This window comes from Vombatus ursinus, unplaced genomic scaffold (assembly GCF_900497805.2).
Source record: "Vombatus ursinus unplaced genomic scaffold, bare-nosed wombat genome assembly UNPS02014778.1, whole genome shotgun sequence".
Classification (NCBI taxonomy): Eukaryota; Metazoa; Chordata; class Mammalia; order Diprotodontia; family Vombatidae; genus Vombatus; species Vombatus ursinus.
This window is the reverse complement of record NW_020954556.1, coordinates 27,813,517-27,837,588: the sequence shown is the minus strand read 5'-3', so window position 1 is coordinate 27,837,588 and position 24,072 is coordinate 27,813,517. Positions and strand designations below refer to the sequence as shown.

At 34.4% G+C, this 24,072-nt stretch overlaps 1 protein-coding gene across 7 annotated transcripts in view; it reads left to right on the top strand.

Moving 5' to 3' along the window:
- Positions 1-24,072, top strand: part of EHBP1 (EH domain binding protein 1) — a 392,318-nt gene that overhangs the window by 184,708 nt on the left and 183,538 nt on the right. For all 7 annotated transcript variants that reach the window (XM_027865114.1, XM_027865118.1, XM_027865117.1 and 4 more), the window contains exon 10: positions 18,538-18,730. In XM_027865114.1, coding sequence (XP_027720915.1) covers positions 18,538-18,730 — 193 coding nt within the window. The remainder of the gene's footprint in view (positions 1-18,537; positions 18,731-24,072) is intronic.

Genomic DNA, 24,072 nt, shown 5'->3' with positions numbered 1-24,072 from the left:
GTATAATTCACTTTAAAATTACTATTGGCTATTAAGTAGTCTCTTACTTAGGGACAATTTTATACATAAAGAACACAAGAATAGATGGTGGAGAAAGCAGTTTGGAGGCCACCTACCTCACAAACTTTTTTTTCCCATCCCCTCCTTACCTATGAAGCAATTGTCTTTTATTATCTGATACATAGTATTTGGGAGAGTGATTGACCTAAGGGGGCGCTCTTCTTGATATAGATAAAGAGGCATACACAGGGACTTGCTCTTTTATAGTTGTATAGGGAAAGACCTTAAATGTAGATATAGAGAGTTATCACGTTACTGATGTCAAAAAATACGTTCCACTCTTCCTGACATTGCTGAAAGGGAAAAATGTGTTATTAGCATCTCTACTTAGAACTCTAAATGCATTTTTTCTAGCAGTAATGTTACATGTGGTAATTGGGAGTACTGAATTGATACTATTGATAGGATTACAGGATCAAAGATTTAGAGTTAGAAGGGACTTTGAAGACTATCTAAGCCACTATTTGCATTTGACTATATATAACGTACATTGTGGGTTAAACAGACTTTTGAGGGCTGGTCTTTAGGCATAATCATTTCTTGCCATATTCTTTCTATTTGAAAATTGAAATATAGTCTCATAATTAGGGAATTGTCTATAGATGGGTTTTTATTCAGTCTTCATACTTGCTCTCAAAAATATCACAAGTTCAGTATATGAACTTTAAAGTATGTGAACTTTAAAAAGAAATCAAATATCCTACTACTCCAATGAATCTGGGATTCATTCATGTAGATGCCATTTTGAGAGATACATATTATAGGCCATCCATTCCTTTTTATTCTGTGCATCTCCAATCTGTGTCCTCCCACACAGCCACCACAAGTGGTTAATGCATTGTGTGTTGTGGGCCTGGAGACTGTTTTCCTCACATTCTTTTGACATTGTATAGGTACTAATGGAACATGCCAGGGTTTTGTTTTTTTTTTTAAATCAGCCTCTGCTTTTGCTAAACAGCTCATCTTTTTTTTAAAACATTCATCTGTTTCCCCCGATGACATCATTTATCTTGGTTCTCCTGTTTGTTTACATATTTGTAATGTGCAGTAGACTGCTCACATTTACTGTGCACCTCTCCATTAATGCAGCTTCCCCTCAAGGACCCTGATCAACTAGTCAGCTTTTATTAATCACTTGTTCTATTTGAACTCTACCTGATTCAGTCTTCTCCAAGCTCAGACCAGCAAATGTATCTACCAGATCTGGAAAGATGACTTGAATTCCTTTCCCAAGGATCCCTTCCAGCCTGTGCCCATTTTCCCTTTCCACTCGAGTCTCTCTCCAAGCTGTGTGGCATGATAGCTTAATCTAAATTTCCATTGTGACCGTGAACATAGGTAGTGGTGTCCCTTTAATAATATTTCTTCCCTTTCCCATCCCCTTGAGGGTGTCACTCCTGTGCTAATTAAACACTTTTTTCTTTTCCTGACCCTTCCACTCTTGTTTGGTTTTTGAACTTGACCCTGGAATGTCCAGAACAAGTTGGGGATGACAAAGTGAACACTTCAGATGGAGAGAAAGAACATACACGTGACTGCTTGGCTTTGATCCTCTGTACTCCTTACTCATACTTCTAGGAAGTCTCAGTGTTCTCTCTCTCTCTCTGTCTCTCTGTCTGTCTCTTTCTCTTTCGTTTGTGTGTATGTGTTTTGTTGTTTTGTTTTGTTTTGTTTTTTTGCCTTTGCCCCAGGTTACTTAGGATTGGAGCTGAAGATTGGACATGTTATCCCATCTTCCTTAGGGCCCTTAGATGGGTTCATGTCAAGCACCCCTGTAGGCAGACACTTCCTAGACCCTGGCTTTATCCTAAGTGTATAGGCACCCACAGCTAGTCCCACCTTAACTCTCATATCTTTACTTTGAACTTCATTCATGATTAGTGATTTTTTTCCACATGCAATAATGTGCTTTGATTTCCTCTTAGCCTGGATGTATTGTTAGGAGATGATTAAATAAATATTATTTATTTGAACAAAAATCTGGTTAATATATTAATATGAAATAAACCCTATTGTATCTTTATTTGTGCACCAAAACTGTAAAATAGCAAAGATAAAGTGAATTACAAAAAAATCAGTTTATATTCTAAACCATAGATATAGGCTTCTATATCTTTCAGCTTGTCTAGGAAATCAAATGTTTGCTGGTGGAGGCAGTGTCTTGACTTAGTTGGGATGCTTATTATGGCTTTTGATCAGATAAAGTTCTTTAGGAATTTGTTGCAATTGGTATTGATGTCACTTCTATTAATTTCATGTTTTGTGTTTAAATTTGCCAATTTGGAATTATTTCAACTGAATGCCATACCTTTTTGTCATTTTTATTCTTTCTTTTAGTTTTCTGTTAATTTTGATCTTTGCTGTAACAAGTTAGTTACCCGACAGCAGAATCAGCTGGAGATGGTATGCACATCAGTAACAAAGAATTTACTGTCCATTAAAATATTATCAGTTTCATCTTGAGGGGAGATTATTTGATGCTTGCCATGCCCATTGTCACCTAATTCTTTTCTTGACAAAAATGTATATATGTATGCGTATAAGTATGCATATATGTATATAAGTGTGATATATAGGCATAATGCTTCTTTGCCATCTGTAAGCCTTTGTTTTCTCTCATCTCTTGCACCTGAATCATATTTTCCAGTCTATATTTCTTCATCCGTTCCTGGGCATACCTTTGCAATAAAATCATTGAGTGTCAAAACATATGTTTATTTAATTTGAAATAATATCTTTAGGCAGCTAGGTATCACAGTGGATAGAGCATTGGCTCTGGATTCAGGAGGATGTGAGTTCAAATCCGGCCTCAGACACTTGACACTTACTAGCTATGTGACTCTGGGCAAATCACTTAACCCCAATTGCCTTGCCAAAAACAAAGAAAAGAAAAAAGTAATATCTTATTGAAGTTATTCATAATTCCTTCTGCCTCTTCACCTTTTGTAATTGATATTAAAACATAAGCTACAGTTAGTATCTTTGATATTTTTGTAACTATTCAGCATTAGCACTACAGTAAGATGGCTTATGAAATGGTGGTTCTTATTGCCTTTGGGTGCATGATAAAACCAATGCTGCCAGCTACTTTAGTTTGCCTCTCCAAAGAGAACCTATGAACTAATTTTTGGCTTCTGATTTCATTATAGCGAGAATGTCAAAATTGAAGTGATTGGGTTCCTGTAGTAATATGGCCTCCCATTGATCAGCTGTTTTGACTCTAAACTATTTCAGAGGAGGAGTTTATTAGAGTGCCATCTTTCTCTGTTTTTGAAACCATATAGCAGAGTATTGTTTATTTTTTAAATGCTTGACATGATTCACCTGTAAATCCATACAGATCTAGGATTTTTTTTTTTCATGGGAGTTCCTTTACGACTTATATTTTTTTCTCTTTCTGAGATTCGGTTATCCATTTCTTATTTTCTTATTTTATTTTTCATTTAATTATTTATTTTAAACTCACAGTCTTCAATTTCATTTAGGTACTTGTACTACCTGATCTAGAGTTTTTGTGTGTGGAGAACACTTTATAACCTTAAAGTGTTATCGTAATAGTAGTAATTATTTGTAATGTGTATGCATATAAGTAAATTAAAAGATTGATTCTTGAAGACATAAGAATATGACTTTTGTTACTTAATAGTGAAAACGCACAATATATGTAATATTTATGTCATGTAAATATGTAGCACCTTAGAGTTTATAAAGCACTTTCCTCAAGCAACCTTTTAAGGTTCTTTCTAGCTACATCCTTTGATCCCATGTAGATCCTATGTGGTAAATTTGTTAGATGTTATTTCCTGATATGGATATTAGCTGGTGTACTATCTTAAGCAATTTTGAAAATATATCTCTCTATATGTATATAGCTTCAAAAAAGATGGAATTCCAGTTGTTTATATAACTTCATATAATTGATTCAGCCATTAAACATACTTTCTTTACTCATATGAAGCATATAAAGACTGATTATCAGGTGGAAAAAAAATAGTCAAAAGGAAACACCCATTGATTCTTATTTTACCTTTTATTGTAGCACTTTTAAAAGTACAAACATTAGCTGTCACTTAGTTTGGCAATTGAATACAACAGGGTGTGTGCATTGTGTACAACTTAAAATGACTACATATCTCTATTTAGTTTGCTTTTCCATTCAAATACATTAGGTGTGCAGTTATTACTCAGCATGTGCACCACCCATTAGAAATTTTATTTTGGTCCTATGTGAGTTATTTCAAAGAAAATATGTAATAACTTTAGTAAGAGCGTAGTCGATTTTTGCATGACAGGGCCTCTTCATGTGATTAGATTAGTTTTTCTTATAGTGGAGCTTTATGATGAAACTACAGAATGTCAAGACAGAGCTGCAGAGGGGATCTGTTTTTACATTGGGACATTAGGAATGAAGCCCTGGCGTAGTCTTTCTAAATGAGGTGACCTAATTCCTCTACTTTCTGAGGTTTCCCATTATACTCCTTTCTTCTAATCTAGATTTACTCTTTCAAAGTAATGATAACATGTTTGTCTTTGTGATTTTTTTGTTCATTTGAGTTTGTTTTTTTTTAACTACCCATGGAGAAAGAAATATTATAGAACTGAGTATCAAGGGAGTACTGGAGAAAGCATAAGTGATGGTAAAGGTGAAGAGTCTTCAGATTAAAATTTTTAAATCTTTATTTTAGATCTACAGTTATAGATGTGCCATATTAACATAGGTAAGTTTGTTTTGTTGATAGATATCAGTTATTCTGGATATCAGAAGTTGTTAAAGTATAGTATATGAAGAGATAAAAGTATAGTTTTCAGCAGGTTAGCTTTGAAATTTTAGTTTTGCAATGAAAAATAGATACTTCACGTAGCTTTCTTTATTAGTAAAAACTTATATGTTCTTTTTCCTACTCCCTTTTGCATTTTCAGAGTTAAAATCCCAACACTATACTTCTAATACTCTCAAGGTATTATGTTTGTTCCTCAAACAAGGACCTTCATAACAATATTGTAATATTTAATCATATATTTGGTCTAATTAGAAGCAGGTGAGAAATATGTACATGGTCAACAGTTGCAAAATTAGGAAAATGTAAAGATCAAAGATTTTTACTATAATTCATATGAAGTAATACTTTTTACTGGAATTAAAGGAAAAAAAATTCCTCAAATTCAATTCAACAAACAAATCTTTTAAGTACCTAATTGTGTCTATGAATCTCTCTATATTACACAATACAAAAATATGACACTGGCCTTTTACAGTCTAAAAGTAGAAAAGACATGTGCACAAAACCAATGATACAAGAACTGTGAAAGAAGTACAAAGGAGTAGGCAAAGTGCTATGAGAATTTTGAAGAAAGAAAAAATACATTTGTCCACACTGTACATTCCAGACAAACTGATCTCCCTGTTCCTTATATACAGCATTCAGTTTCCAGTCTCTGTGCTTTTGTATTGTCCAATCCTCATGCCTGAAATATGTTCCCTTTATACTTCCCCTTCATAGATTCCCTCCTTCCCATCAAGATTCCTCTAAAGCAGCACCTTCTCCAGAAAGCCTTTCCTCTTCCTCCAGGGTTATTTCCCCTTATATCTTGTATTTAAGTACTTTGTTTATATTTTGTTTTTATTCCATCAATCTATATTTTGTATATGCCTTTTGTATACACATAAATATATTTTTAAACATATTGTCTCATGCACAAAATGTGAGCTTCTTGAGAACTAAGAGGCTTCCTTCCTTCCTTCCTTCCTTCCTTCCATACCCAGCACAGTGAATGGCATATAAATGCTCAGTAAGTGATTACTTACCTGTGTTTCCTTGAACACCCTGACTTTCCAGGTCATCAGTCTCATAAATTCTCATAAGCCTTACTGTTAGAAGAAGACGTAATCCAAGAGCCATGGAACGTGAGTTCAAATTCCTGGTCCTTTTGCACACTGCCAGTGTGACCTTGGGCTAGTGAGTTGACATCTGTGGACCACAATTTCCTTATCTCAGGAAAAATCTGATATGTACAAAAATATTTATAGCAACTTTTTTATGGTAGCAAAAATAAAAAAGAGAAACTACAGGGATGCCTGTCAACTGGGAAATGGCTAAATAGATTGCTGTATATCAATGTGATGGAATACTCTTGTGTTGTAAGAAATAAGAGAATAGATGATTTTGGAGACAAATGGAAAGACTTGTATGAACAATTTTGAAGAAATGGGTAGAACCAGAAGAACATTTTATAAGATAATAGCAACACTATAAAGGCAAACAACTTTGAAAGCTGTAATATGATCAATATTATCCAATGTTATGTATTTGAGAGGACTGGTGATAAAACATATTATCCATTACAGAGAAGTGTTGGATTTAGAGTGTAGAATGAGACTATCTATCTATGTATACATGTGTGTATTTATATATATATATATGTATATATATACATACACACACATACATACATACATACACACACTTATATAAAATATAGCCAGTGAGAGAATTTGTTTTGTTTGACTGAATATTTTTTACAAGGGATTTTTTTTGTCTTTGTTTTTTCTAAAGTCATGAAAGGTGAGAGGGAGAAAAAATGAATTGCTGTTAAATTTTAAAACAATTAAAGATTAAGAAATATTTTTAAAATGTTAAAAGAAAGGCTTCCAGCCAAGAAAGATTTACCTGCAAAATGTAGTATAATTCTATGTGGGAGAAAAAAATATCTTTAATGAAGTAGAGAATTTTCCAACATTCTTTATGAAAAAAAAATAGAACAGTATAAACTTTGAAATGAAAACACATTAGTCAAGAAAAACTTAGAAGGCAAATACTTTTGAACAACTGAAGAACAGATATGTAGGTAGAATAGATGGATGGATGGATGGATGGATGGATGGATGGATGGTAGAGAGTAAGCGTTTATTAAGTGCTTACTAAATGTGACAGCTATTGTGCAAAAAACTGGGAACAAAAATACAAGCAAAAAGAAAGTCTCTGCTCTCATTGAACTTACATTCTAATGAAAGAAGACAACACATAAAAGGAAACTGAAAAAGGGCTGGGGAAAAGAGGTACCTTTGTGAAGTCAAGGGTTCAAGATAGATCCAGGAATTATGGGCTGAGCTGGGTTTGAAGTAAAAATGATGCTTTCTCAAATAGAGGATTGGGAGATGAAGTCACCATTTGGTATAGGATACTATAGATTCAGAGGTTTCCATCTTTTGTTACCTATGATTAAACTCCTCTTTGATATGTTAGAGGTTCATTCCAACATCCTTTGTTTTTTGGAGTATCATATGTCAATGTTATTGGATTTTCTTATAAAGAAGGTGCAATTCTAGACTGTTCTAATGGATTTTTCTTGATAGAAATAAATGACTTTATTTGACATTGAAATTCTGAGGGTTACCAAATAAATTCCTTTGTGATTAAAGTTTGGGGTTTCTCATTGATTCTATCAATACTCTACTTTTAAAAAAATACTTCTGAAAATTTTCCTACAAGATGATATGTAAGCATTTTAATTTATTGTGTTATCTGGGAGACTTTTTACTTTCACATTATTTCTATCCTCAAGGTCAATTACTTTCTCATGGATAGAATTAATGTGTTCTTGTAATGCTGTTATCCTTGTGTTTTGGCATTAGCACTCTTGGTATTAATCTTATGAGGCTATGCTCCTCTTTTTTTCTTCATTTTCAGATAACAATACTTCCATTTTTTATATGTACCATTTAAGAATCTGACTTGGTTGATGACTTCCCAATGCAGCTGCATTGGTGGATTTTTTTTTTAGCAACTCCTTTTTTTCTTCCTCATTTAAATCATTACCACTTGTTTCAGTAGAATTTCATTCTTGAGAGCTTTCTTATCCATCTTGCACTGACAAACTGAAAAAAATTTTCGGCCATTGGTTCCAATCTAATTCATGATATAACTGACCAATGATTCATAGTATGTTAGTGTGATTGATAGCAAATTTAATTATTGACCTTGGAAATGGACTAATTTGAATTCCTGCTTCCTGACTGCCTTCTTTTTTGTGGAAGCATGTAAATATTTAAATAGCCTTCAGGTAGGTATATCAGAAGTAGGGAGCAAAAATCAAGGGACTCATCAAATCCATTAGCTGAATAATTCTTGTGCTATTACATTATGTAAAGTCAAATCCTGAATAATATACTCCAAGTGAAAATATGCTAATAAGAATATTTTCAAATCCAATTGCCTTCATGTCATATTTCACATAATACTTTATATAAAAATACTCCAGTACAAGTGGACTGGAAGTGTACATTTTATGTAAAATGGCTTCCTTAAATGTACATATATGTGTACATATTGAATTTTTGTCAGCCAAATAATATAAAATGAATTTGACACCTGACCATTTAACAAGAATATTGCAGTGAATCAATAAGTAACTTGCATATTATGCTGGAATATAAATAATTGCTCCTTATGTGATTTTATTATTAATTATATGTTTATGTAGAAAGTTTTCTTATAATTGGGCATACTTGTACAGGAAAATAACCTGAATTTGCTGTTAAAGTTTCAATTCAACTTCTGAAAATCTTTTTGTGTATACTTCATGTAACCTAATCTGTAGGGAGTACATTGACTTTTAGTAATAAAACAAAAAGGATAGGATATTTCCTTTCCAGTTTGTTTTTCCATGTTTTTCTTATTCTTTGTTTAGTCACTTGCTTTTGAATTCCTTTAGTATTTTAAGATAATTTAAAAGGTTTGCCAGTAAAATTTAGTAAAATTGATAGGTGCATTTGAGACTTCTGTTTCAAACTAGATGCTATTGGTTTTTTTCTTTTCATACAATGTATCCAATCATTTTTTTCCAACTACTTATTTTGACATTGCTTTGATTTTCATTAATTTCTTTTGCATTTGGTAAACACTGACATAAGAATACCTCAAGCATGCCTTCAGTCACCTAGCTAGAAATTTTTTGTATATATTTCTGAATCCCTTTTAATCACCTAAATCTAATTTTTTTCTAATAGCCCTTTAGGTAGGCTTTGTGCTCCAGACCTCATGATTTAATTGGCTACAGATCTTCCATTAGTAGCTGATTATTGTTTCCAAGTAGAATTGCAGCATATCAGTATTCATGAGTAAGTCTTTTAAATAATGTTTTTCAAAAATCAATTCAGCCTCCAAGAAAAAGAACTAATTATCTTTAGTAAGATTCTACTTTTTCAGAAAGATTTTTTGAAATGGAATTCTTAAGAACATTTACAAATAGAATTGCACAATGGGGGTAATAATAGCACCTACCTTACAGAGCTGTTGTGAGGATCAAATGGCATAATATTTGTAGAAAGAGCTTAGCACATTACTTGGCACATGGTGACACTATATAAATGCTTCTATTCCCTTTCCCTTTCATCAAGGAGGATAAAGGGGAGTGTGTGTTGTGTCCTGGTTAAGGTGACCAGGGGGAGGGTCTAGGTCAGTGGTGGGCTAAATAATTGGGGATGTGGGGTGTGGATCCTGCTGTAGGACAGTGTCCTTTCCCTCTCTCATATGAAGGAACTCATTTATTTCTGAAAATGAGACACAGTGGAAAAAGGACAGTCAGAGCAAGCTCTAAAAGGCAGTGGCAAAAACTGCTTAGAAGGGAGAGCCTGGAATGAATATCACAGAAGTTTTTATTCCATGAGGAATGCAGAGAATGAGAAGGACTAGAAAAGTATAGAAGCTATGAGCTGGAGAATGAGGCTCTAGAGTAGACAAAAGTAGGATGGATAATAAGAGTGGGGGAAAGAAATAATCTTTATAAAGGAGCATAAAAATTGAAATTAAAAAAACCTAATGAATAGGACTAGTTGAAGAGGAAGAGAGAAAGAAGGAATCTATTTGACTGAGAGGAGAGAAAAAGAGAAGAACTAAATGACAAGATAAAAGCAAGTAAAAAAGAGGAATTAATAAGCCAGACTCCAAAGAGAAAGGCATAACAAATGGGAGAAAGGGAATTTGGGGAGAAGGGAGGAGAGCCAGAGCAAGTAAGATTTCTTTAGAAAAGGTAAAGTAACTAAAAAGACCATACTATGTTTTTAGTGAAAGAGGGGGGAAAAATCATAACTTGGGGGGGGCGGGAACAATATTAGAGGTAAATGGAAGAAAATATAAATCTAACTTTCATAACTTACGGATTAAGCAATCCATTAAATGAGCAAGAGTGACAGATTGGCTAAGAAAACAAAATCCTATAATCTGTTTCTCACAGGAAACACATAAAACAAAGGCGTATGTGGAATAAAACCAAGGGGTTGGAAAATTTATTATGCATCAAGTGAATCCAAAAGAACAGGAAAATAATTGGAAACTACATTATACTAAAAGGAACGGTAAACAACAAACCAATATCAGCATTAAACATATATGCTTCAAATGACTTAGCATCCAAATTAATAAAGGAAACAGTAACTGAACTATAAGAATACATAGTAACAAAATACCAAGAGGAAACTTCTGTGTACCTCCCTCAGTTTTGGATCATTCTAATAGAAAGATAAACAAAGAAAAAATATAGAACTGAACAAAGTGCTAGTGAAACTGGAGCTAAAGACTTATGTTACATTCTTTTTTAAAAATTTTTTTAATTAATTTTTTTAGATTAATAATCACTTCCATATGCTTTTGAGTTTAAAATTTTTCTTCTCTGTCCTCCCCACCACCCTCCCCAAGACAGCGCACAATCTGATATAGGCTATACATTTACATTCATATTAAACATACTTTCACATTAGTGATGTTGTAAGTAGAAATTAAAACCAGTAGGAGGAACCATCAGAAAGAGGAAACAAAATTCAACAGAAGACAAAAAAAATAACAATTCAGCTTCCATAGTTCTTTCTTTGGATGTGGAAAGCATTTTCCATCACAAGGCCTCTGGAGATGTCTTAGATCCTTGTATTGCCAGGAAGGGTTAAGTTTATCAATATTAATCATCACACAATGTGGCTGTTATTGTGTACAATGTTCTCTTGGTTCTGGTCACTTCACTCAGCATCAGACCATACAAGTCTTTCCAGGTTTTTCTGAAGTCAGCCTGTTCGTCATTTCTGATAACACAATAGTATTCCATCACATTCATATACCACAACTTGCTCAGCCATTCCCCAATTGATGGACATGCTCTCAATTTCCAATTCTTTGCCACCACAAAAAGAGCTACTATGAATATTTTTGTACATGTAGGTCCTTTTCCCATTTGTGTGATCTCTTTGGGATATAACCCTAGAAGTGCTATTGCTAGGTCAAAGGGTATGCACATTTTGATAGCCTGTTAGGCATAGTTCTAAATTGCTCTCCAAAATGGTTGGATCATTTCACAACTCCACCAACAATGCATTAGTGTACCAATTTTCCCACATCTTCTCCAACATTTATCATTTTCCTGTTTTGTCATGTTGGCCATTCTGATAGGTGGGATGTGGTACCTCAGAGTTGTTCTGATTTGCATTTCTCTAATCAATAGTGATTTAGAGCATTTTTTCATATGACTATAGATGGCTTTAATTTCTTCATCTGAGAACTGTCTGTTCATATCCTTTGACCACTTATCAATTGGGGAATGGCTTGTATTCTTATAAATTTGACTTAATTCTCTATATATTTTAGAAATGAGGCCCTTATCAGACACTGGTTGTAAAAATTCTTTCCCAATTTTCTACCTTCCTTCTAATCTTACTTGCATTGGCTTTGTTTGTGCAAAAACTTTTCAATTTAATGTAATCAAAATTATCCATTCTGCTTCTCGTAATGTTCTGTATCTCCTGTTTGGTCATGAATTCTTCTGTTCTCCATAGATCTGATAGGTAAACTATTCCTTGCTCCCCCAGTTTGCTTATTGTATCAGCCTTTATATCTAAATCATGAACCCATTTTGACTTTATTTTGGTAGATGGCCTGAGATTTTGGTCTATGCCTAGTTTCTGCCATACTCTTTTCCAATTTTACCAGCAGTTTTTTTCAAAGAGTGGGGTCTTATCCCAGAAGCTGGGGTCTTTGGGTTTATCAAATAATAGATTACTATAGTCATTGACTACTGTGTCTTGCATACTTAACCTATTCCACTGATCCACCACTCTACTTCTTAGCCAGTACCAAGCAGTTTTGATGACTGCTGCTTTATAATACAATTTAAGATCTGTAATGGCTAGGCCACCTTCCCCTGCATTTCTTTTCATTAGTTCCCTTGATATTCTGGACCTTTTGTTCTTCCAAATGAATCTTGTTATTACTTTATCTAACTCTATAAAATAATTTTTGGTAGTTTGATTGGTATGGCACTGAATAAGTAAATTAGCTTAGGTAGAATTGTCATTTTTATTATATTAGCTCGACCTACCCATGAGCAACTGATGTTTTTCCGATTATTTAGATCTGACTTTATTTGCGTGAAAAGTGTTTTGTAATTGTGTTCATAGAGTTCCTGGGTTTGTTTCGGGAGGTAGACTCCTAAATATTTTATAATATCTACAGTAAGTTTAAATGGAATTTCTCTTTCTATCTCTTGCTGTTGAGCTTTGTTGGTCATATATAGAAATGCCGAAGATTTATGCGGGTTTATTTTATAACCTGCAACTTTGCTGAAGTTGTTTATTATTTCAAGTAGTTTTTTACTTGATTCTCTGGGATTCTGTAAGTATAACATCATGTCATCTGCAAAGAGCGATAGCTTTGTTTCTTCTTTGCCTATTCTAATGCCTTCAATGTCTTTTTCTTCTTTTATTGCTAAAGCTAATGTTTCCAGTATGATATTGAACAATAATGGTAATAATGGACATCCTTGTTTCACCCCCGATCTTATTGGAAATACTTCTACCTTGTCCCCATTACATATATACTTGTTGAAGGTATCAGGTAGATGCTACTTATTATTTTAAGGAAGACTACATTTATATCTATGCCCTGTAGTGTTTTTAATAGGAATGGGTGTTGTATTTTGTCAAAAGCTTTTTCTGCATCTATTGAGATGATCATGTGGTTTCTGTTAGTTTTGGTGTTGATATGATGAATTATGCTGATAGTTTTCCTAATATTGAACCAGCCCTGCATTTCTGGTATAAATCCTACCTGGTCATAGTGTATTATTCTTGTGATAAGCTGCTGTAATCTATTTGCTAATATTCTGTTTAAAATTTTTGCATCTATGTTCATTAGAGAAATTGGTCTATAATTTTCTTTCTCTGTTTTGACTCTTCCTGGTTTAAGTATCAGCACCATATTTGTATCATAAAAAGAATTTGGCAAGACTTCTTCTTCACCTATTTTCCCAGATAGTCTATACAGTGTTGGAATTAATTGTTCTTTAAATGTTTGATAGCATTCGCTTGTAAACCCATTTGGCCCTGGAGATTTTTTCCTAGGGAGTTCATCAATGGCTTGTTCAATTTCTTCATCTGAGATGGGGTTATTTAAATATTTTACTTCTTCTTCTATTAATCTGGGCAATTTATATTTTTGTAAATATGTATCCATTCCACTAAGATTGTCAAATTTGTTGGCATATAGTTGGGCAAAATAATTCCTAATTGTTGTTTTAATTTCCTCTTCCTTGGTGGTAGCTTCACCCTTTTCATTCTTGATACTAGTAATTTGGTTTTCTTCTTTCTTTTTTTAATTAGATTAACCAAAAGTTTATCTATTTTATTGTTTTTTTTTTTCATAAAACCAGCTCTTAGTTTTATTTATTAGTTCAATAGTTTTCTTAATTTCAATTTTATTAATTTTTCCTTTGGTTTTCAATATTTCTAATTTGGTATTTAATTGAGGATTTTTAATTTGTTCTTTTTCTAGTTTTTTTAGTTGTATGCCCAATTCATTGATCTCCTCTTTTTCTATTTTATTTATGTAAGCATTTAGAGATCTAAAACTTCCCCTAAGAACTGCTTTTGCTACATCCCATAAGTTTTGGTATGTTGTCTCATTGTTGTCATTCTCTTGAATGAAATTATTGATTGTTTCTATGATTTGTTGTTTGACCCAATCATTTTTTAGGATTAGATTATTTAGTTTCCAATTATTTTTTAGTCTATCTTTCCATGGCCCTTTATTACATATAATTTTTATTGCATCATGATCTGAAAAGGATGCATTTACTATTTCTGCCTTTCTGCATTGGATTGTGAGGTTTTTATGCCCTAGTACATGGTCAATTTTTGTGTATGTGCCATGTACCACTGAGAAAAAAGTATATTCCTTTCTATCCCCATTTAGTTTTCTCCAGAGGTCTATCATACCTAACTTTTCTAAGGTTCTATTCACCTCCTTAACTTCTTTCTTGTTTATTTTGTGGTTAGATTTATCTCGTTCAGAGAGGAGGAGGTTGAGGTCCCCCACTAGTATAGTTTTGCTGTCTATTTCTTCCTGTAACTCCCTGAACTTCTCCTCGAAGAATCTGGATGCTATACGCTTTGGTGCATATAGGTTTAGTAATGATATTACTTCATTGTCTGTGGTGCCTTTTAGCAGGATATAGTTTCCTTCCTTATCTCTTTTGATAAAATCTATTTTTGCTTTTGCTTTGTCTGAGATCAGGATTGCTACCTCTGCTTTTTTTTACTTCAGCTGAAGCATAATATATTCTGCTCCAGTCTTTTACCTTTATCCTGTGTGTGTCACTCTTTTTCAAATGTGTTTCCTGTAAACCACATATTGTAAGATTATGATTTTTAATCCATTCTGCTATGTGCTTCTGCTTTATGGGAGAGTTCATCCCATTTACATTCACATTTATGATTACTATCTGTGTCTTTTTCTCCATCCTTTCCCCCCCACCCCCGTTTATGCTTTTCTTTCTCCTTTCTCGCCCTGTGTTTTGCTTTTGGCCACTGCCTCCTTCAGTCCCCCCTCCCTTCTATTATCCCTTTCCCTTTTCTTCCCCTTTAACCTTACTGCTTCATCCCTCCCTTCTATCCCCCCCTCCCTTTTCTTTCCCCTTTTCCCTCCTACTGTCTATAGGGCAAGTTAGATTTCTATACCTAACTGATTATGTTATTCCCTTCTTGAGCCAAATCTGATGAGGGTAAGGCTCAAACAATGCTCATCCCCCTCCCTTCTTTCCCTCTGCTCTAATAGGCTTTTGTGTCTTTTCCTGGAATGTAATGTACCCTTGTCTGCCTCCTCCTTTCTCAGTACATTTTCTTAGATCAGACTAATCCACTTACTTGGATCCATTTAACCCACTTGATTAGATTTTTTTTTATGATTACATCAAAGTCAACTTATATCCACCCCCTTTATGCACACTCCTTTAACATGGTGTAATAACAATACAGTTCTCAAGAGTTGCCAGTGTCATCTTCCCTTGTAGGGATGTAAACAGTTTGCCCTTATTATCAACATATTGTACCTTTGTGTCCCATTTACCTTTTTATGTCTCTATTGAATCTTGTACTTGAAGATCAAATTTTTTGTTGAGTTCTGGTCTTTTTATCAGGAAGGTTTGGAAGTCCCCTATTTCACTGAATATCCCTCTCCTCCCCTGAACAATCACGCTCATTTTCGCTGGGTACTTGATCCTTGGCTGCAATCCAAGCTCCTTTGCCTTACAGAATATCATGTTCCATGCCCTAGGGTCTTTTAATGTAGAAGCTTCAAGGTCCTGTGTAATCCTGACTGTGGTTCCATGATATTTAAATTGTTTCTTTCTGACTGCTTGCAGTATTTTCTCTTTAGTCTGGTAATTTTGGAATTTGGTTATTATATTCCTTGGTGTTTTCAATTTGGAATCTCTTTCAGGCGGGTAGCGGTGAATTTTTTCTATGGCTATTTTACCTTCTGGTTCTAGGGCTTCAGGGAAGTTTTCCTTTATGATTTCCTGAAAGATACTGTGTAGGCTCTTTTTTCAGGTAGGCCAATAATTTTTAAATTGTCTCTCCTGGATCGATTCTCCAGGTCAGTTGTTTTACTGATGAGGTATTTTACTTTTTCACCTATTTTTTCATTTTTTTGTTTCTATTTGACTGATTCTCACTCTCTTAGAGTTATTAGTTTCTATTTGTCCAATTCTAACTTTTAACATATTGTTTTCTTCTGTTAGATTTTGTACTTCCTTCCCCAATTGGCCAATTGTATTTTTTAGGAACTTGTTTTCTTCAGTGTACTTTTTTTCCAGTTGGCCAATTGTATTTTTGAAGGACTCCTCTACCTCTTTCATTTGACTTTTAAAATCCTTCTTGAGCTCTTCTAAGACGGCTTTTTGGGCTTCAGACCAGTTCATTTTCCCTTTTGATGTTGCAGATGTGGGTTTGTTGACAGTGTTGTCCTCTTCAGAATTTCTTTCTTGATCCTCATTCTTCTCATAATATGAATCTATCATATGTTTCTTTTTACTGGTGGTGTTTCTTTATTGCCTGGCCTTTAAAGAGATTGAGCTCTCCTGCTGGGGAGCAGAGGGCACTGATCCAAGCTTCCTGTGTTGGGAGCCTAGGTCTTGGTCAGTGGCTTTGTGTGCTGGGGCCTCTTATGTTGGCAATTGGAGGCTGTAGGGTTCTGGCAGCTTACCTGGTGTTGGTCTGGAATCAGCAAGGCTGGGACTTTCAGGCCAATCTGGATTGCCTGCTTTTCCTTTCCTTTAGCTTTCTTCATCTCCTTTTAGATGGATGTTGCAGGGTGTTTATCTGCCTGGGGCGCCTTGCAGTACTGCCTCCCTTAGTTCTGCTGAGGCACTTGGAGACTCCTTTGCTGTAGAATGCCAAGGCAGCTGGTGGTTTTCTGAGCTGGTTTTCACCAGTTCTCCTGCCCTCACTGAGGCACTCTGAGTACCAGCTATTGGTGTTTTTCTGCTCCACCTACTGGGCTTCAGGATCTCCTCCTTGTTGGCAGTTGGAGGACATAGGGTTCTGGCAGCTTACCTGGTGTTGGGCTGGAATCAGCAAGCCTGGAACTTTCAGTCAACTCTAGGTTGTTTTCTTCAGCTCCTTTCAGATGAATGCTGCAGGCTGCTTATCTGCCTGGGGCCCTTTGTAGTGCTGCTTCCCTTATTTTGCTGAGGCACTGGGAGACCCGTTTGCTGTAGAATGCCAAGGCACCAGAATCTCCTCCTGTTGTGCTGAAGTGAGTCTTTCCACTGGCTGGGCAACTCCCGTTCAGTAGTGCTCCCCTTCTCCCAGGGTAAGAGGGGCCTTTCCCGTTAATCCCTCTAGCTACCTGGGCTACTGTACTGCTGCTCCCCATCTTTCTCCTGGTTCAGGTGTTCCAGGGTTTTTTCTGGGGTGATATTTTCTGGGCTTTCAGAGTTTGATAGGGGAGGGTGAGAGTGACTATCTTTTTCCTCCACCACCTTAAGAAAAAAGTTTTTTAAAAGTATACTTCTAGCTGCATTTGGACTCCATTGAACATTTTTCAAAAATAAGCTCTTCGGAATTGTTTTGGATCATTGTGTTGCGGAGAATATGTAAGTCATTCACTGGTGCTCATGGTACAATATTGCTGTTACTATGTGTGATGTTCTCCTCATCCGGTTCACTTCACTGGGAGTGTGTTTTGATATAAGTTTCTGTTGTGTCCTTAGGTCTATTAATGCATCTTTGCTGCCAGTAGTGGGAGAGGTAGAGGAGAGATGCTAAATGAGTTCAGGTTCAGTAAATATCAGTTTCTGGTTTGGGGGTTGATTTATTTGTTTGTTTTTTACCTTCTTTTGGATTCTGGGTATCTGGGTAACAGCTGAAGTTACTTTATCGTTGGTGCCCAATTTCTATTTTGGAGAAGTTTGAAAGGTCATGGGAATAGGAGAAAATGTCTGGTCTTCTATCCTGTCATGCACATCACCCTGAAGTTTCTTCATTGCATTTCTTAAAAGGTGTTTACTGTTTATAAAGGGAAAAATTTTAAGTGAGACCAGTTAATGATTGTATTATATAATCTAAATTAATCATTATTATCCTGACTTGTATTATTTCCCTAAGATGTTGTCATAACAAATATAATTACAAGTCAAACAATCCATTAAATATGTAAAAAAAAAAGTATTGATGAAGTTGAGTTTTTCAATTAAATGTGATAACCACCATAAGATTTATTTTTTGTCCAGATCTGTGATATCAGAGTATAGAATTCAACCTTAACATAGGCTTAGAGAGTTGCCTGTGCCACTAAGAAGCTAAATGACTTGCCCTGGGTCACTAAGCCAGGATGTGTCAGAAAAAAGACTTAACAGTTTTTCCTGCCTCCAAGGCCTGCACTCTTTCCACTACTCATGTTGCCTCTCTATTATTTAAGATAATATTTCTTTTTACTGCAGAATATTAAACTGATATTTTCTTGAGTTGCTTTGGGTTAGGAAACAGGTAGGTGTTCTATCCTCCCTACACTGTATGATTGTTTCTAGAATAAAATGAGATAATATATGGGAATACACTTTAAATCTAACTTGACATGAAAATATAAATCATATATATTATTGTCATTTAGGAGTTAAAAATCTTAAAATATGATTATCAATAATTCTTTTTTCATATAGATCAAATCCTTTTTATGAACCCAAACTAACTCCTACTCCAAATAATTGGGTGAGTCCAGCTCCAGAACCAGAAACTGAAAAGAAAATGAAAAGAAAGGCCCCTGAGCCACCAGGACGCTTCCCAAAAACAGAAGGAAGGATCAGTGAGAATACTGGTGTTTCTGTAGGAACAGATCTCTCATCTTCTCCTAAGGTAGGTTTTAGTATTTAACAGAGTCATAATGTTTGCCTTTTTATGCCTTTTATTTCAAGTTTAAATGAAAAGAAATGTGAGATATCTTTGACCATATTGTTACTTAAGTAAATCCATTTTGATGTAACTTAATGGGTATATTGCTACGCTTTATTTCCATACCAAAATAAACATATTAGTTGCATATCTAAGATTTTGTAGGTGCTCTTTTGAAGTCATTGGAAAAAAAAGCACAAAAGCAATAATTATTGCAGTTTTGGCAGCTTGGGTTAAATAAAAGGAGTTCTAAGATGGGTGGAACCATTTTTTTCTAGTATAGAGGAAAGAATAGAAATCATCTTCTGGTAAAACTACTGGGTTCACTAATGCTTCGTTGAACTAAGAATTCCACTTGGAAAAAGTTGTTTTCTGATTGACTAATGCTCACTTAAATCTTAGTCTAACTGCCTTTTTTTTCCCCATAGAATTTAATACATAATGATTATATGGAATGAGAAAGGAAAATGGTTTCAAATTCTGAACAGAGCCTGAAACTTTTAAATAATTTAATTTTAAAGAACAGCATTCTGCATGAAGTAAAAGTGTTGGTGTTTTGTAATTCTAAAATCGCTAACTTCTTTAATCTGTAGTAACTATTCATATAATTCTGTAGATAATGATTTTTTTCACCCCCTAATAAGTAGTCTTTTTTTGCTATACACATTTGAAGTCTCATTTCAATACCACTTTTACTTTTGAAGATTTGTAGTCAGTCAAGGGTAACTGAAAGTTTCCTCTCAAAATTGCTAATCAAATGTTAGAAGAATTACGTATAAGATTTTTTTCCTACTTTGTATATTTTTTCTTTCTCCTTGTACAAGCAGCTAATTGTGTTTGTACATGTACTTAAGCATTTGCAGCTAGGAAGTAAAATTTCTTATCAAAATTATATGCACATTTGTATATACATATGTAAGTCCCAATTAAATGCTAGAGATTTATTTTTCTCCCTCTTATAGCCTGTTATTTATATTATTTTACATGGCAGTTTGGATGTAAAGTAAACTTAGTTTAAGCAAACCATATATATTTTAATATTTTATAGAACTCATAAATTAAGGAGGATGAAGTACTATACTTCACAAAGTAATCATTTTAAATAGACCTTAATGAATGGTGTCTGTTAGTGAATGTTTGATTTACCCACTGTTAGAAATACAGGTATCAAAGCAAGGTGCTCTTTAAGAAAGTTAATGTTGCTAGTCTTGATTCTAACAGCCCTACCTTCTTTCCTAGTTACTTTTTAGCTGTAAATGTTTAAGTTGTTAAAGTTGAGATAGAAAAAAGTTCTTGCTCTATAATGTTAAATATCTGTACGTGTGTGTGTGTGTGTGTGTGTGTGTGTGTGAATGCCCTTTCCTCCAGAAATTGCTCTGTATTTACTTTATATAAATTCTATATTTACTTATTTTTGTTTGTATTGTTTCTCCCTAGTAAAATGTAAGCTCCTTGAGAGCGGAGATTTTTCCCCCCTTTTTTTGTCTTTTAATAAACCCAGCTCCTGGCATAATGCTTATCATATAGTAGGCATTTAATAAATACTCTTTGAATAAATGAATGATGATACTGAACCATGAGAAAAAGGTTACATTTTATTCAATATCCTCTACTTAAAAAAGCAGGGTACTATGTTTTGCATTTTAGAGCTTCAGCAGAAATTATTAAAATGAAAAGTTTTGATGCTAACCAAATTTTGTCAATGCTGAACTCTATTCTCCTACAAGAAGTAGGACACTATTGTGTCTGCATATCAACTTGGTAATGTTGATCAGTAGTCTTTCAAATGCTTGTATTTTGCATGTTACATATCTTTTACCAGCCTAAAAGTTGATTTATTTAATTGGTAGCAACTCTTTTTGATAGGGGCTCTCAGTAATGGAATTTTAAATACCATTGAGTGTCCTTAGGAACAAAAAATAAGCACAAATAAAATTCACATCTTGAAGTGATTTCAGTGAGTAAAGTATACATTAATAAAACACTCAAATTAGTATGTTAAAAATAAATGCATCCTCATAGACTTTGAATTTGCCTTTCATAGGTGGACTAGTAATAGTTGGCCATATTTATATGGCACTTTAAAGTTTGCAAAGGTACGTGTGTCATCTTATTTAACCTTCACAACAAACCTGCAAGATTTTTTAGGTCTTATTATTCCCTTTTAAGGCTCTGAGAAGTTAAATGAATGCCCATGGTCACATAACTAATAAGGATCCAGGATAGAATTATGGAGCTATTTTTTTAGAATCAATATATAAAAATAGAATCTGGTATAGTTTACCATACATTTGTGTAACTGAAGTTTTTATTATCAAAAATCATGTCCTAGTATTTGACTTTTCTTTTCCCATATTTTCATAAAGATTCAGTGCAGTAGAGAAAGTAGGCATATGTGTTTGTAGTTCTTGACATCATCTTGATGACTTTTTTTAGGGGGTAATCATAGCCACATTTCCCCCCTCACCATCCCACTAAGGTAAGGTTTAAGTGCTGGACTTGGAGTCGGTAAGGCCTCTGTATCTATGATCAGATTCAGCTTCAGCTTCTGATATTGACTGCTGTTGTAACCATGGAGAAAGGAGGAGCAGAGAAGTAGAAATAATACATTTCAGTGAAAGATTCCTAGTAGTCATCAGATTCCTTTAATTTCATTAAACTCTTTTAAAATTTGTATTAAGAGGGATGATAAGAAAAGAGGAATATATTAGAGGTAACAATGGAAGGAAATACACAGTTGAAAATCACAGCAATGAATGCGAATGGGCCAAACTTGCTCATGTAACAGAGGAAGGTAGCAAAATGGATAAACAAAGTTTAACAGTATGTTGATTATAAGAAGCACACTTGAAATAAAAAGAGTCAAAAAATGAAGAACTAGAGCAGAGTTTATTGCATTTGTTTATCCCACCCCCCAACTCCCCTTCTCTCTTATCTCCATGCTGGTCCTCCTCACAAATGTTTTACTTCTGATCACCACCTCCTCCAGTTCTCCCTCTCTTCTATCCACCCCCACCCCCTTCTATTATTCTCATCCCTTTTTACTTCATTATAGGGTAAGAGAGATTTCTGTATCCAACTGAGTGTGTATGTTATTCCCTCTTTGAGCCAGTTCTGATGAGAATAAGGTTTAAGCTTTGCTTGTTACCCCCACCAACCCCACATCTTCCCCTCCTTTATAAATATCTCTTTAATGCCTCTTTTGCATGAGATAATTTACCCCATTCTGTCTCCTCCCCCTTCTTCCAGTATAATCTTCTTTCTCATCCTTTTTTTGGGGGGGGGAGTATCATCCCATCAAAGTCACCTTATATCCAAAGTCACCCTCTATCTATCTGTATTCCTTCTAATTGCCCTTATAGTAATAAAGTTCTTAAGAGTTACAAATATTATCCTGCCATATAGAAATACAAACAGTTTAACTTTATTGAGTCTTGTATTTGGAGATCAATTTTTTTATTCGGTTCTGGGGTTCAATCATTTTAGAGAGCAATTTGGAGCTGTGCCCATTTATACTTTGACCCAGATGTTCTGGCCTGGTCCTGACCCAGGTCAGTCACCTGATAGTTTAGGTTTGATGTCGGAATCAAATGAGTTCTCCTACCTAGTTCATCCAACAGTTAATAGCAGAAAATTTTTTTTACTCAGCAATAGTGGAAGGATATTCAGCAGTGGTGGGTACTGAGGATACCTCAGGTTGATTTCAGCTGAGATGAGCTCCCTTGCTTGAATTATCCTTTGAGATTATGATCCAAGCATCACGGAATGCCTTGAACTCCTCATAACTGTTTTGTTCTTAGGCAGTGAGGAAATGATGTTAACAGCCTGAGGCTTACTCTCCTGAGCCAATCAATTCTTGAGGAATATCTCAATAACTTTTAAGGAAAAATTAGCCTAACTCAAATAAGATTAGAATATTGTTTCTACCATCCCAAGTGATACCATTAGACCCCAAGAAATTCAAAGAAGGAATCAAAGGACTCACATGTACAAAAATATTTTTAATAGCTATTTTTGTTTTGGCAAACAACTGAAAACTAAAGGGGTGACCATTAATTAGAAAATGGCTAAAGAAATTATGGTATATTAATATAATGGAATGTTGTTGAACTGTAAGAAATGATGAAAGGAATAGTTTCAGAGAAATCTTGGGCTTGTCTGAAGTGATACCAAATGAAGTAAGCAGAACTGAGATTACAATTTATGCAATGCCAGCAACATTGTAAAGAAAAGAACTTTGAAAGACTTAAGAAGTGTGATCAATGCAATGACCAGTCACAATTCCCGAAGACTTATGATGAAGCATGCAACCCACCCCTGAGAGAATGGGGACGGACTAATTGCCATTGTGCGAATTTGTTCTCAAGGGTTTTTTTTTAATTTGTTTTTCAGTTTTGACAGGAGGAATATGGGTAGCAATAGTGTTGCTAAAAGAAAAAGAAAATATAGAAATGATCATTGAAGCATTTTTGAAAATGCACAGAAGAGAACAGAAGGAAACATAAATAAGCAGGACAGCTTTGAAGGTTGTTTATAGTTTCCTGGGAAACTATAAACAGAAGGTTGCTGGGAAGTGTTTAACAATTGACTCTCCAAAAATAAAAAAATGTGTGTGTGCACCACACACTTTTAAATTTAATCTGTATTATTAACATTTTTCCTGTCACTTTCTTAAATCCAGAAATCAGCAAAATAAATCAAGCTCCAATTTGTAGTGTTCATTTATTTCCAAGGCATAAATGTTCTCGTTGAAGATTTAACAACCAGCTCTCATGAGCCAATATGAATTGTCTCTAGCAAACCCCTAGTTATATGTTGCATTTATTACATACTCAGAAGGAAAAGTAAACTGTACATAATACAGTTTCACTGTTTCAAGTACAGTTATCACCTGCTTTCTACATAGAAATGCTCATTTAGTTTGGTATTAAAAGTTAAGTTCAGAATTTAAAAAACAGGAAGGTAGGGATTGTTTCATTATTTGTATTTTCCTTGCCTTCCATATTGCTTGACACATAGCAGATGCTCAGTAAATGTGTGTTGAATTATTTATTAATAAATGTTTTTCAATTAAATTGATTGGTGTGATGACTATTATCTTTAAAATATTGCATTTTGAAAACTAAAAATAAATTGATTAAAAAAAAACAAATGTTGCTTCCTCCATAAATCCTTTTTATTTCCCTTCAGCCAAAAGAAATCTTTACTTTCTCTATGCATCCCTTGCATTTTACTTTTACCCCACCTATAACTCCTCTCATAGTGTGTCTTATAGTTATAGGTAGACTAAATGTGGGTGGGTGTGT